This window comes from Camelina sativa, chromosome 8 (genome assembly GCF_030686135.1).
Source record: "Camelina sativa cultivar CO46 ecotype springtype chromosome 8, ASM3068613v1".
Lineage (NCBI taxonomy): Eukaryota > Viridiplantae > Streptophyta > Magnoliopsida > Brassicales > Brassicaceae > Camelina > Camelina sativa.
The window spans coordinates 5,447,747-5,461,490 of record NC_141887.1 but is presented as its reverse complement, the minus strand read 5'-3'; the positions used below and the strand labels follow the sequence as shown (position 1 = coordinate 5,461,490).

The following is a 13,744-nucleotide window of genomic DNA, read 5'->3' as shown; positions in this document are numbered from 1 at the left end:
TAAAATTTCGACGGTTGCTTCTTTTTTTCTACCAGTAGTTCGCGCGTTATTTACATAAATACATTTTAAAATTTTGGTGCATTATTTATTATAAAATAGGTTAATTTTTCTTATAAAATGGTTTCTTTTACCACAATAAACAATAAAAATAGACAACATAAAATCTGGGGAACACAATAATTAGACAAAATAAATTCAAACATGAAAATTGGATAAACAAAAGATTCTCCTCAGGTTTTATAATATAATAGTACTCAAAGCTTAAAAAAAAACCCTTTAATATGTTTGTTTTGTGATAAAATCAAAATCATCAAATCAGCCAGCTTAACTCTTAAGGAAAACAACCAATTCCCCCATGAACTTAGTTGCTTTATCGTATTCCTACTCAAAACTTCCGAGTATGTTTAAAACTATATGAACTAATATATAATTTGAATTTACTACATAAACTACATAAATGCGGCCAAAACCTACGAATCAGAAGATGTCATTATTAAACCGTTAGTGTAGCTGACTGGGATGCCACGTGGGTGAACTAATGCCTTGTACAAAACGACATAGTTTCATTAAAATTATTTTTTTTTGTAAAAATGACTACCTAACGATTCGAACCGACGACCTCTGGAGATTTTTACCCGACTCATTACCGAATGTGCTATAAGGCTTCTCGATCTAACCGGCGCTTTTCTATTCTTCTTCCCATTGATAGAAGGAAACAAATCTGCGAAGACAAAATGATTTCAGTTCTGTATTGACAAAGAAATTAATAACCCAAGAACTGTCATTGATTCGTCATCTCATCTAAGAGCTTTTGTAAACTCGGATTTCTTTTCTTTTTCTGTTTTTCAAAATTTATCTTTTGGTATTCTTTAATCTTTATGAAATATTTTCATCTGGGTTTATGTTACTGTTACAGGTCTTTAATCCTTATCGAGACCTGTAAAATTGGGCGTTTTCAACTTTTCATACTGTCTCAACTTGGGTATCGATTAAAGGGGGTTTTAGGTGTTTAATTTTTGCTAAATTGTGTAAACTATTTGATTCGTTGAGCTTTGAAGATGCTTACTTGCTTAGGAAACGAAACTGTTTTTTCTTAAAATTATGGTTCGTCGAGTCTAAGTCATCAATGACATGGTCACATGGTTTTGTTTGTTCAGATCTGTTTCCTGCTATCATTGCTCATTAGGAAGAAGAAGAAGAAGAAACACGAGTGTATATATATAGTTATGTATCGATTTTTATTGGGACACGTATTATTAATTAATGGTATATATATTGGGACACGTATTATTAATTAATGGTATATTTTCCTCGCGTCCCAAAAGACACGTATTAATTAATGGTATTGAGTCTACGGAAGTGAAGGTAGAGGTCACTGGTTCGACTATTTAGGTTAGTCGTTTTTTTAAATAAATTAGTTTTAATGAAACTACGCCGTTTTGTAAAACGTACTCGTTTAGTTCACCTACGTGGCATTTCAGTCAGCAACACTAACGGCATTTTCTGATTTATAGTTTTTTTTTGACAACAGAGTACAAGATTGGCTTATTTAAGCCAATACGAAAGAACATTATTTAAATATGTAACTAGGTGCGGAACAGTGCGAACACGTCGCGCCAGATTTTCCGCTTTACCATTCTGAGAGCGAGAGACATAGACTAGGGAGAAGGAGACAAACTCTTCTCTATCTGTCTGGATGTTCTCCAAATAGGGTATAAAAGCTAGCCACTCAGAAGATGAAGACACCATCGCATAGCCCAAATAAGGGCTTCAACCTCGCATAGCCCATTTGGAGGACATCCAATCATGCATCGCATAGCCCAAATAAGGGCTTCAACCTCGGCATGAAGAGGAGAGAGACTGCGGCGAAAGTTGGCAGCACCCATGGTGGGGGCATCGTCCCAAGGCGACGTGCAAAACCATCCTCTTCCCGCAAAAAGATCTGTTGCTTTCCACGAACCATCAACATAACAAACATAACTTGAGAAAGGCTTAGAAACCCCAAAACTCATCCTCCCACAGGGGACCGTCGTACCGGCAATAGTCGGTGCTAAGACCATATCATCCGTCTGAGCTAGAGCCCATGCTTTTGCTTCATCCTCCGCTAACCGCAAGATGGCTAGGGGATCGGAGTCCATATTACTAAAAAGCTTATCATTTCGGGCCTTCGAGACATACCACAAAATCCATGGAAAATATTCCTGATTTTGAACATTTGGGAATCTCCAGAAAAGAAAAACCATATTTGTGAAAATTGATTCCGAGGGGGAAAACACCCTACGCCGTCGGAAACTGCGACAAGGCCCAAACCTGACAAGCTGGGGGACATTCAAAGAGGGTATGATTAATCGTCTCCTCCCCAATACCACAGAGCCCACAGGTAGCATCACAACTCAAACCACGTTTTCGTTGATTAGCGGTAACCGCCACACAACCCGAAAGCACTTGCCACATGAAGTGCCGAAGTTTTGGAGGACACCAAATTTTCCACACAAAGGCTTGAAGGGGTACCAAAGTCGGTTCAAAAATATTCGGACCGGCTGAAGCGATCGAGTGAGAGCGAAGAGTGTGATACCCTGATTTAACCGAGTATTTACCAGACTTAGTAAAATGCCATCCCAACAAGTCCGGTTTATCCGGTTGTCGCAGTGGTAAAGCAGATATTATAGCCACATCTTCCGGTACAAACGTAGCCGTAAGTTGGACCATATCCCAGGAATTGGAACTCCTGTCAATAAGATTTGTAACGCGGAGCATAGATCAAAAGGTAACCCTGTACATAGTGCTGGTCTCGGGGATTGAGCAGGGATCCATGGGTCAGTCCATACAGAGATGGCCGCACCAGATCCTATCCGTTTAATAAGTCCTTTATTAACCAGAGAGCGAGCAGAAACTATACTTCGCCACCCATAAGATGGCGAATACGATTTAATTGGATCCAATGGATCAGAATGTCGATAGTAGCGTCCTTTAAACACCCGTGCAAAAAGTGAATCCGGAACAGTGATTAAACGCCAAAGCTGCTTTGCCAACAGAGCGGTGTTATAATCATCCAGACACCGAAAACCCATACCCCCTGCATCTTTAGCATGACACAGCTTATCTCACGCTACCCAATGTAACCCGCTGATTTGTAGGTTTTGACCGCATTTATATAATTTTTGTAGTTAATTCAAATTATATATTAGTTCATATAGTTTTAAGTACACTCGAAAGTTTTGGATAGAAATACGATAAAGCAAGTAAGTTCACGGGGGAATTGGCCGTTTTCCCTCGTATAGTCTTAAGTAAGGGGAGAGAGAGACGTGTGATCGTGAATTATGCGTGAACCTGTTGACTTGAGCTTGACGACCACTCCCTCCAAGCTTTTGGGGAAGCGAATCCGAGAGAAAATTAAGTGTCCAGAAAAAAACAAAAACAAAAAAGCGAAAAAGCGGCGTGGAAATTGTAATTTCTTCGCTGAGGAGGCAACAAAGCCAAAACAGCAAATACACCCAATTCCTCCTCTCACCACCACTACTCCTGTCACTCATCCTTCTTCTTTGACCATGCCGTACGGTGAAATCGGCGACGATTTTGGCTCACACTCACTCGACTGTGACGCCGATGCTTCTTCCGACATTCACCTCTCTTCTTCTTCTTCTTCTTCTTCTTCTTCCTCTTTCTCTTCGTCTTCTTCTTCTTCTTCTTCGTCTTTGTTCTCCGCGTCTGGTGCTTGCACGGATGACCTCTCGGCGAAGATGGAGAAAGACCCTAGGAAAATCGCCAGGAGGTTTGATTTTTTTTCTCTTCGATTTTCTTCTCTCTTTTGCGAATACCTTTCGGAGTTTGCGTTTGTTTGTTTCCTCGCTCGCTTGCTTACACGATTCTGTACCGATGGTGTTCGTCCTCTGTTTTTTTTTTTTTTTTTTTTTTTTGTGTGTGAAAGGTTTGAGTCTAGATAGTGTTTTTTTTTTAAATCGATTCTGTTTGTTGTATCTGTTGTAGCTGCAAGTCTGTAGCTGAGTTATAAGTTTATCGGATCGTTAATTAATTTGGATTTTGCTTTAATGTCTTGGTAATGGAGTTTTAGGGATTGATCGAATATGTTGTTTATATGACAGACGAGTTTTTTTTTTTTTTTTTTTTTTTTTTTTTTGTGGAGGGGCTTAATGATTTACTTTGCTGTATGAAGGTATCAGGTGGAGCTGTGTAAGAAAGCAATGGATGAGAACATTATTGTTTACTTGGGAACAGGTTGTGGGAAGACTCACATTGCGGTGATGCTTATATATGAGCTCGGTCACTTGGTTCTTCGTCCTAACAAAAGTGTTTGTATTTTTCTTGCTCCCACTGTGGCTTTGGTCGAACAGGTGAGAGGTTATTTATTTTGATTGTACATTGGTGTTTACTGGAGACTCATTATTGGGGATTGATTGATTTGTTTCTCTCTTCAAGTTCTAACTGTCTTGAGTTTGTTTTTGTTTACAGCAAGCCAAGGTCGTATCAGACTCTATTAACTTCAAAGTTGCAGTACATTGTGGAGGCAAGAGGACTGTGAAGAGCCATTCTGAATGGGAGAAAGAGATTTCAGAGAATGAGGTGATTTCCTGAGTTTTCTCGTTCTATTTTTAGCCTATAAGTCTCATTAAGTTGATCGTTATTTCCATTTTACATTTTTTTGTGGATTGACATATATGCGATCATCTTTCAATTGTTCTGTTATTGTGCCTGAATGTTTCCTGCAGGTTCTTGTTATGACTCCACAAATACTTCTGCATAACTTACAGCACTGTTTCATCAGGATGGAGTCTATCTCCCTTCTAATATTTGATGAGTGTCACCATGCTCAACAACTAAGCAACCATCCTTATGCGGAAATCATGAAGGTATCTTCCTTCACATTCTTGGTATATGGTTTCTGAAACATTTTTCACATAGAATCATCTTTTGGTTGCTCCACTTTGTTGCAAATGCAGGTTTTCTATAAATCAGAAAGTTTACAACAGCCTCGAATATTTGGAATGACTGCATCTCCAGTTGTTGGCAAAGGTAGGCTCCATTTCGACTCTAATGTTGACTCAGGATTACAAGCCCGTTACTTTGCATAGATTTTATTATGAGAGGGTCTAAATCATTCCCATAGAAATAATATAGTCGACAAAATTAGCTTCTGCATTGGATTCCTTTTGTTCTTTCTCTTTTGATTGTGAGGTTTTTCGTGATCTTAATAATACCTGCTACTTATGATCATCTTGTTCTATACATGGTCCACCTTTTTTGACAGCTCTACCTATTTTTCAGGGTCTTTTCAATCTGAGAATTTATCGAAAAGCATAAATAGCCTTGAAAATTTACTCAATGCCAAGGTATGCTGTTGGCAGATGAACTTAAAGCACAATTCTCTACTGTAGAAGTGTAAATTCTAATTTGCATTTTTGGGTATTGATTATTGAAGTATGCAAGATATCTTTCCTAGAAATGGTTGATGCCGGCTTATTTATGTTGATCCCCATCACACTGTGTTTAATTTGGTGATACCAAAGTAGAAATAATACTTTTCTGATGCTTGAATCTTTTTTTGTGTGGGTATTTTCGTCCTTAGCTTATGGTACCAAACTAATCATTTATTGGAAGTCTGAAGCAGAATTATCTTACTCATAGTTTAATTCATGCTAATGTTCTTACATTCAGTTGGTCTTTCCCAAAATGTTCTAATATTTCACTTTTGTCTCCCGTGATCTAAAAGGTTTATTCAGTAGAAAGCAATGCCCAGCTGGATGGTTTTGTTTCATCTCCGTTAGTCAAAGTATATTATCGTTCAGCTATGACTGATGTATCTCAATCGACCATCAGATATGAAACCATGCTGGAGGACATCAAACAGCGGGTTGTCTAATGTGTCTCATAACTCTTTTATTTAAAAAGAAAAGATCTGAACCCGCTGTTCCTGGATATATATATATATATGAACTGATTTTTGTTCCTCTATAAACAGTGCTTGGCATCACTTAAGCTGCAGATTGATACCCATCAAACACAAAGCCTCCTAAATATGAAAAGGCTTCTCAAAAGAACTCATGATAATCTCATATATACTCTGGTGAATCTTGGCATCTGGGGAGCAATACAGGTAGACATTTCGTACTTAAGCAATTTATAGATTTGATATTAGATTTTCGGTTTTTTTTACTTCTTATTTTGGGCAAACTAGGTTTTTTGTTTTTGATTTCAGATGTATTGATTACTTGTCTTTCCTGGTTCTTCAATGTTTTAACAAGCAGCTGATGACATGTTTTAGGGTACAGTAATAATCATAATTGCCAACTATATTCAACTTTTGCATTAGTAGTGTACTAGATCGAAGTCAAAGACTACAAAGATTGGCATAAAATTCACTAGGAGTACAATACGGAAAAATTGGGAAAGAAATAAGGGCTCCTGTTAGATGCTTGCTAAATAGCTGTGTAAAAATTCCTAGAGAAAATTTGTCATTAAGGTTCCGTGCAAATTCTTTAATCTCTGAAGACCATCTAACCTCGATAACCTTTCTTACCAAATTGAATCTCTCTATGTTGTTTCTTGTTTGTGTCATACATGTCTTAATGCAATGTGTAGCGTGCTAATGTTTATTCTCTTCGTTTATTGGAGGCTGCTAAAATACAATTGAATAGTGACCATGATGTACAAGAAGAGCCTGTGGGAGAGAATCATAAGTTAAAGATATGTGATACATATCTTTCTCTGGCTGCTGAGGTCCTCTCCTCTGGTGTTGCTAAAGGTAAGATGACATAGTACCGTAGTGAGTGTTTTTTCTCTGAAACTTAAATTTTCTTCCAATATGGCCATGGTAGAATTTGAAACGTTTTTCATTGCGTATATATTTCCAGAGTTGGAACTTACTAAAATATTAACTGTATTTGTTATTTCCATGTGAATACTGTATTACACAATCCATTGGTTGCCTCTTTATTTGTTCTCATATTTACTGTGGTTGTAGATGAGAATGCATCTGAACTCCTCAGCTTAGCGGCGTTGAAGGAACCATTATTCTCTAGAAAGCTAGTTCAATTGATTGAAATCCTTTCGGTATTCAGGTTAGTACTTGAGAGAGGTGACAGAGTCTTAGAATGCTTTTGTACTGAATACTCCATAAAGCATTTGTGAAGTAAAGAAATGAATGAACTGTCCTTAGCTTTATAGAGTGGCCACGTACCCAACACCCAAAACCCAAAAGCCAGTACTGAATATGCGTTTTCTCATTGTTATCATTTGCGTGAAAGATGACAAATTACTTATGTAAGAAAGTCTAGTCCTACTTACCTGTCTTTATCCTTTATACTTATTATTTTTCTTTTTTTGTTTCCGTAAAATACGACTGAGAACCTAGAGATGAAGCTTTGTATATACAGAAGAAAATTGCCAACGATCGATAAAATTCTGTTCAAAAGAGAGAGTATGGCCTTTTTCTGAGCAAACAACTTCCAGCTCATGGTTCCTAGTATCTACTTCCAGCACTTAATTCACCATGAAAAAGACATTGGATATTTCTATATGAACATGGTGGTTGATATTGCCCACTGGGTCCTGTGAAATCTTGATTGCTTTTAACTATATCTTTCACATGGAAGAGAAGCCAATTGTATTTAACTTCCATCTTTTTTTTTTTTTTCAGGCTAGAGCCACACATGAAGTGTATAATATTTGTCAATCGGATTGTAACTGCAAGAACCTTGTCATGCATACTAAATAACTTGGAACTGCTACGGTCTTGGAAGTCTGATTTCCTTGTTGGACTTAGTTCTGGACTAAAGAGCATGTCAAGGAGGAGTATGGAAACAATACTTCAACGATTCCAATCTAAAGAGGTGATACTTAATTTTGAACTATAGTTAGTAACTTAGTATTGGGAAATATTTAGGATCAGTCGTCAAGCCACTTCCAACTAACTTCTTGAGGTTCCTTTTCCTGTTCCAGCTCAATTTACTGGTTGCCACTAAAGTTGGTGAAGAAGGCCTTGATATTCAGACATGTTGTCTTGTGATCCGTTACGATTTACCGGAGACTGTTACCAGCTTCATACAGTCCAGGGGCCGTGCTCGAATGCCTCAGTCCGAATATGCCTTTTTAGTGGACAGGTATGTAGGAATGAGAAAATAATAAGGCCATAAGTAAGAGTCCTCTTTTCCTCCCTACGCATTTGACAATGTTTTTCCTTTCCTAATTCAGCGGAAACAAGAAAGAGATGGATCTAATTGAACATTTTAGAGTAAATGAAGATAGAATGAATCTGGAAATTACTTCCAGAACGTCAGATGAAACTTGTCCTAGACATGATGAGGAGTTATACAAAGTTCATGAGACAGGAGCTTGTATCAGTGGTGGAAGTAGCATCTCCCTTCTCTATAAATATTGTTCTAGGCTTCCACATGATGAGTAAGACTTCAAATTTTTCGTTGGTGCTAATTTAAGAGATTCACCTTGCACAGTAAATGGGAGCTTGTTCCTGTCATAATTGAATCTCCATTTGCCGCATATTTATTCCCTCAGGTTTTTTCAGCCAAAGCCAGAGTTTCATTTCAAACCTGGTGACGAATTTGGTGGAAGTATCTGTCGCATAATTTTACCTGCTAATGCTCCTATAAGTGAAGTTGTCAGTTCGGTACAACCTTCAACTGAAGCTGCCAAAAAGGATGCTTGTCTAAAGGCTGTGTACGAGTTGCACAACTTGGGTGTACTTAACGATTTTCTGTTGCCAGATTCAAAGGATGAAATTGAGGATGAATTTTCAGATGATGAATTTGATTTTGATAACGTCGAAGGTGCATGAGTGGTTCAGTTATCAATCTAAGTTGTTTATACTATTCACTCGTTGTATAACGACATCTAATTTATTTCCTGCTAGGTGAAGGCTGTTCACGAGGTGAACTGTATGAGATGTTTGTTCCTGGCTTGTTTAAACAAAAGTGGGATCCTACAACAAGTTGTGTCAATCTTCATTCTTACTACATAAGGTTTGTGCCTCATCCCGCGGATAGGCTCTACAGAAAGTTTGGCTTTTTTATGAAGTCACCTCTTCCCGTTGAGGCTGAGACTATGGATTTCAATCTTCACCTTGCTCATCAAAGATCTGTAAGTGTGAAGATTGTTCCATCAGGAGTCACCACATTCGACAACAATGAGGTATTGAGATTTTAATTAGATTACATTGAAAAGAATGAACTTATCTTATTTGATTATTTCTATGCAGATAAGGCTAGCAGAGCTTTTTCAGGAGGTTGCCCTGAAGGTTCTTTTTGAGCGGCAGGAGCTCATTCCGGAATTTGTTCCCTTAGAACTGCAATACTCTCCTAGAACAAGCAAATCTACCTTCTACCTTCTTCTTCCAATCAGTCTGCATGATGCAGAAAGTGTTATATCTGTAGATTGGGTGACTATCAGAAGCTGCTTGGCATCACCAATCTTTAAGACTCCATCTGTTTTAGTGGAAGATATAGTTCCTCCTACAGGCTCTCATCTAAAGCTCGCAAATGGCTGTTGGAATATTGATGATGTGAAGAACAGCTTGGTTTTTACTACCCACAATAAACAATTTTACTTTGTTGCTGATATCTGCCATGGAAGAAATGGTTTCAGTCCTGTTAAGAAATCAAGCACCAAAAGCCATATGGAGAGAACATATAATTTGTAAGCACTAAACTTCTACTATCCAGATTGTTCGATTGCGATTTTTCTCAGGGACATGTATTCTGGTTTCTCTCTAGTTTTTTTTTGTTTTTTTGTTTTAATGTTCTTTTTCTTTTTCTACAGAGCAGTATTACAACAATCCATAAAAAATTTGTTGGGACTCTAGACTTAGGATTATATGATTTTCTGAATTTAAGAACCTTCTCATTGTTATGCGCAAAATTAGGTATGGCGTGGAACTCAAGCATCCTGAACAGCCACTCTTGCAGGTGAAACCACTTTTTCATGTTCGGAACTTGCTTCACAACCGAATGCAGAAGAATTTGGGTAGATTTTCTTAACTGTTTTTTGCATGTCACCATTTTCTTGTGCCTGTACACACACATAACATTCTCATATTGCCCTGGATAGAACCACCACAAGAACTTGCGGAATACTTCATAGAGATTCCTCCCGAGCTTTCTCAGTTAAAGATAAAAGGATTTTCTAAAGACCTCGGAAGCTCGTTATCCTTGCTACCGTCAATCATGCATCGTATGGAGAATTTACTTGTGGCTATTGAACTGAAACATGTGCTGTCTGCTTCGATCCCTGAGATAGCTGAAGTTTCTGGTCACAGAGTATAACCTCATTTCACTAGATAACCCATTTGCTTGGTTTTCCTGAAATTTTTAATGTTTGATACTTCGCTGACCGAGTGAATTGCAATAGGTACTCGAAGCTCTCACAACAGAGAAATGTCATGAGCACTTTTCTCTTGAAAGGCTTGAGGTGCTTGGTGATGCATTCCTCAAGTTTGCTGTTAGCCGACACCTTTTTCTACTCCATGATAGGCTTGATGAAGGAGAGTTGACTCGTAGACGCTCTAACGTTGTTAACAATTCCAACTTGTGTAGGCTTGCAATCAAGAGAAATTTGCAGGTTCTCAGAATTCTTATAAATGCTTTGATTGCTGGTACATTCTAAATCTTGTTTGAGCTGTGATTGCTGCACACAACGCAAATACTTATCATGTTCATAAAGCGTCGTCAGAACCCTTGCCTCCATACATTTGACATATTCACAGTTACATATTTCAAAAGTAAATATTTTAGACAGAGGAAGACTAAAACGTATTAATTTAATTACTGAGTCTTTTTGGATATTACTAACCTTGTACGTTTTTCCAGGTCTACATCCGGGATCAAGCATTCGATCCTAATCAGTTCTTTACATTTGGCCATCCGTGCAGAGTAACCTGTGACGAAGGAATGATAAAAGAGGTTCATTCCTTGAATAGGGGTCCTGGGCTTTCGGATTCAGATACTGGTGAAATCAGATGTAGCAAAGGCCATCATTGGTTGTACAAGAAAACAATTGCTGATGTGGTTGAGGCTCTTGTGGGAGCTTTCTTAGTTGACAGTGGCTTCAAAGGTGCCCTGAAATTTCTTAGGTGGATTGGTGTAAATGTTGATTTTGAATCCTTGCAAGTACGAGATACTTGTATTGCAAGCAGGCGCTACATGCCACTCACTACTCGCAATAATTTGGAGGCCCTTGAAAACCAGCTTGAATATACGTTCCTCCACAAAGGTCTACTTGTACAAGCCTTTATCCATCCATCTTACAACAAGCATGGAGGAGGCTGCTACCAGGTAATTTTTGTTTCCCTCTTAGTTTTCATTTTTCTCTAAGTCTCTATAATATCCATCTATAACCAAAAGTCTTTAATTGGGGGTCTGCAGAGATTGGAGTTTCTTGGGGATGCTGTTCTGGACTACTTGATGACATCCTATTTTTTCACAGTCTTCCCGACACTGAAACCTGGACAACTGACAGATCTAAGATCGCTGTCAGTAAATAATAAGGCGCTGGCAAATGTTGCTGTCAATTTTTCGCTAAAGAGATTTCTATTTTGCGAGTCCATTTATCTCCATGAAGCAATAGATGATTACACCAATTTCCTGGCAGCATCACCATTGGCAAGTGGACAGTCTGAAGGTCCAAGATGCCCAAAGGTGTGTTTCGATCTTCCTTTCACTTGCAGACGATATTTTGTTGCTTCTGTTTGGTACTTTAGTGTTTTTTTGCCTTGGTGGAACTTTTTATTAATCCGTTATATTTTCCGAGCTTGTTTTGTGATTATGCCAGCAGAATTGCGTCATAGTATATGGAGATATGTGCATTTTACTTACTTACCTTCATGACCATATATGCCAATCTTTGAGCCAGTTAAGGAAACTATAATGACATTTACCCCTAATGAAAGCTGACCTACATTTTGAGAATCTCAAACTATTTCCGTTAGCTTTTCCTTAATTCTTTTTACCTACACGAGGTGTTGAATTAAGGAGACTATGCCCATCTCATTAGTTTAGTTTTGCTGTCAATTAATATCTAATTACATAAGACATACATGATATATTAGTGGAAGAACTAATATAGTTATTATATTTCCATGCAGGTTCTTGGTGATTTGGTAGAATCCTGTTTGGGGGCTCTCTTCATTGATTGTGGGTTCAACTTGAATCATGTCTGGACTATGATGCTATCATGTCTAGATCCAGTCAAAAACTTGTCTAACCTACAGATTAGTCCTGTAAAGGAACTGATTGAAATTTGCCAGTCTTACAAGTGGGATCGGGAAATATCAGCGACGAAGAAGGATGGTGCTTTTTCTGTTGAATTAAAAGTGACCAAGAAAGGTAGTTGCCTTACAGCTTCTGCAACTGGTCGGAACAAAAGAGAGAGCACAAAAAAGGCTGCACAGCTGATGATTACATATCTGAAGGTAATTTTTCTCATAGTCAAAATAAACTGTAGTGCAACGAATTTCTTCGATTGATGTGATGTACAGATATCTTGAGCTACCTAGTGTTCATTTATGTAACTCGTAATTTGAAGAACTTCATTGTGTAATTCATCTGCAGGCACGTGAGCACATAACAGCAGCCAATCCATTGGAAGATGTTGTGAAGAATAGCATCAGAAATGAAGCTAAATTAATTGGCTACAATGAAGAGCCTATAGATGTTGTGGATCTTGATGGGCTGGACGTTGAAAACCTTAATCTCCAAGAAAATTTTGGCGAGAATAGTAAAATAAGCAGCTCATACCTCATCAGGCGAGGTCTCCCCCAGGCACCATCTAAAACGGAAGACAGGCTTCCTCAAAAGACCATCAAGGAAGCAGGTATGCGGATGGATTCTTGTGTATTTATTGGGAGACTGTAAATTTGGTGCAGTATATATCCTGAATTACCGATTCTATTATTGAACTCGACAGGTGGATCAAGCAGCAAAACCGCAAAATCCCTCTTGCATGAAACATGTGTTGCTAACTGTTGGAAGCCACCAAACTTTGAATGTTGTGAGGAGGAAGGACCAGGCCACCTGAAATCGTGAGTAAATCCATCAACTACTGCTAAATCTCTAAACTTGAGCGAGCTAGTAATTTGATAAAAAAAAATGTCAGTTATTGGATTTTGATGTCATTAATTGTGTGTATGTGTGTGTGTGTGTTACAGATTCACCTTTAAGGTAATCTTGGAAGTTGAAGAGGCCCCTAACATGAAATTGGAGTGTTATGGTGATGCTAGACCAACAAAGAAAGCTGCAGCAGAGCACGCTGCCCAAGCTGCTATGTGGTGCCTCAAGCATTCTGGATTCCTTAGCTGATGATCTCGAGTGGCTATACTTTGATTAGAAAGAGAGGTTATTGTTGGCATATCATCATAGAATTGTCTTAGAACTAATTATTAGCATATATGATAGACACATACAATTTCTCGAAAAGAGAGAAAAGATGTCTGAAAGAGGTCACAGGTTCTTAACCAAGACTAACCATAGATCTTGGAGCAAAGAGCTTCGAGGCTAAGGTTTTCTTCGATCCCTCTTCTAAATCGAAAGTACATGTTTCTGTGATGCACTACTGATGCTTGACGCCATAACATGATAGGTGCCAAAAAATTATTTACTCTTATCTCTCATGCATAAAATAGGATACTGTGTGATCTAAATGGTTTAGTGGTCTTACATAGTTAAAAGAACAAGCAATTGGGACTATAAAAAGCAAATGAGAATGTTACGATGGTGTGAAA

The 13,744-nt window shown here is 38.2% G+C and overlaps 1 protein-coding gene across 7 annotated transcripts; it reads left to right on the top strand.

Annotated features, from left to right (window-relative positions):
- Positions 1 to 3,307: 3,307 nt before the first annotated feature.
- On the top strand, positions 3,308 to 13,572 carry LOC104709242 (dicer-like protein 4). 7 transcript variants are annotated; one of them, XR_015563869.1, is made up of 25 exons: positions 3,308 to 3,772; positions 4,175 to 4,352; positions 4,471 to 4,581; positions 4,728 to 4,868; positions 4,959 to 5,031; positions 5,284 to 5,348; positions 5,729 to 5,869; positions 5,978 to 6,112; positions 6,631 to 6,760; positions 6,980 to 7,076; positions 7,655 to 7,847; positions 7,957 to 8,117; positions 8,209 to 8,415; positions 8,530 to 8,801; positions 8,891 to 9,162; positions 9,230 to 9,666; positions 9,893 to 9,993; positions 10,078 to 10,286; positions 10,378 to 10,621; positions 10,836 to 11,300; positions 11,391 to 11,663; positions 12,110 to 12,436; positions 12,576 to 12,837; positions 12,931 to 13,045; positions 13,172 to 13,572. XR_015563869.1 is itself a non-coding variant. In XM_087461740.1 (25 exons), exons 1-25 carry the CDS (start codon positions 3,321 to 3,323, stop codon positions 13,320 to 13,322), a joined length of 5,178 nt encoding a protein of 1,725 aa, XP_087317866.1. In that variant the 5' UTR covers positions 3,308 to 3,320; the 3' UTR covers positions 13,323 to 13,572. The 7 variants fall into 7 exon arrangements, 4 of the variants coding, with proteins under 4 accessions (XP_087317866.1, XP_087317865.1, XP_087317868.1 ...); XR_015563868.1 differs by having other exon boundaries at positions 8,885 to 9,162; XR_015563870.1 differs by having other exon boundaries at positions 8,885 to 9,162; positions 10,378 to 10,747.
- The last annotated feature ends 172 nt before the right edge of the window (positions 13,573 to 13,744 follow it).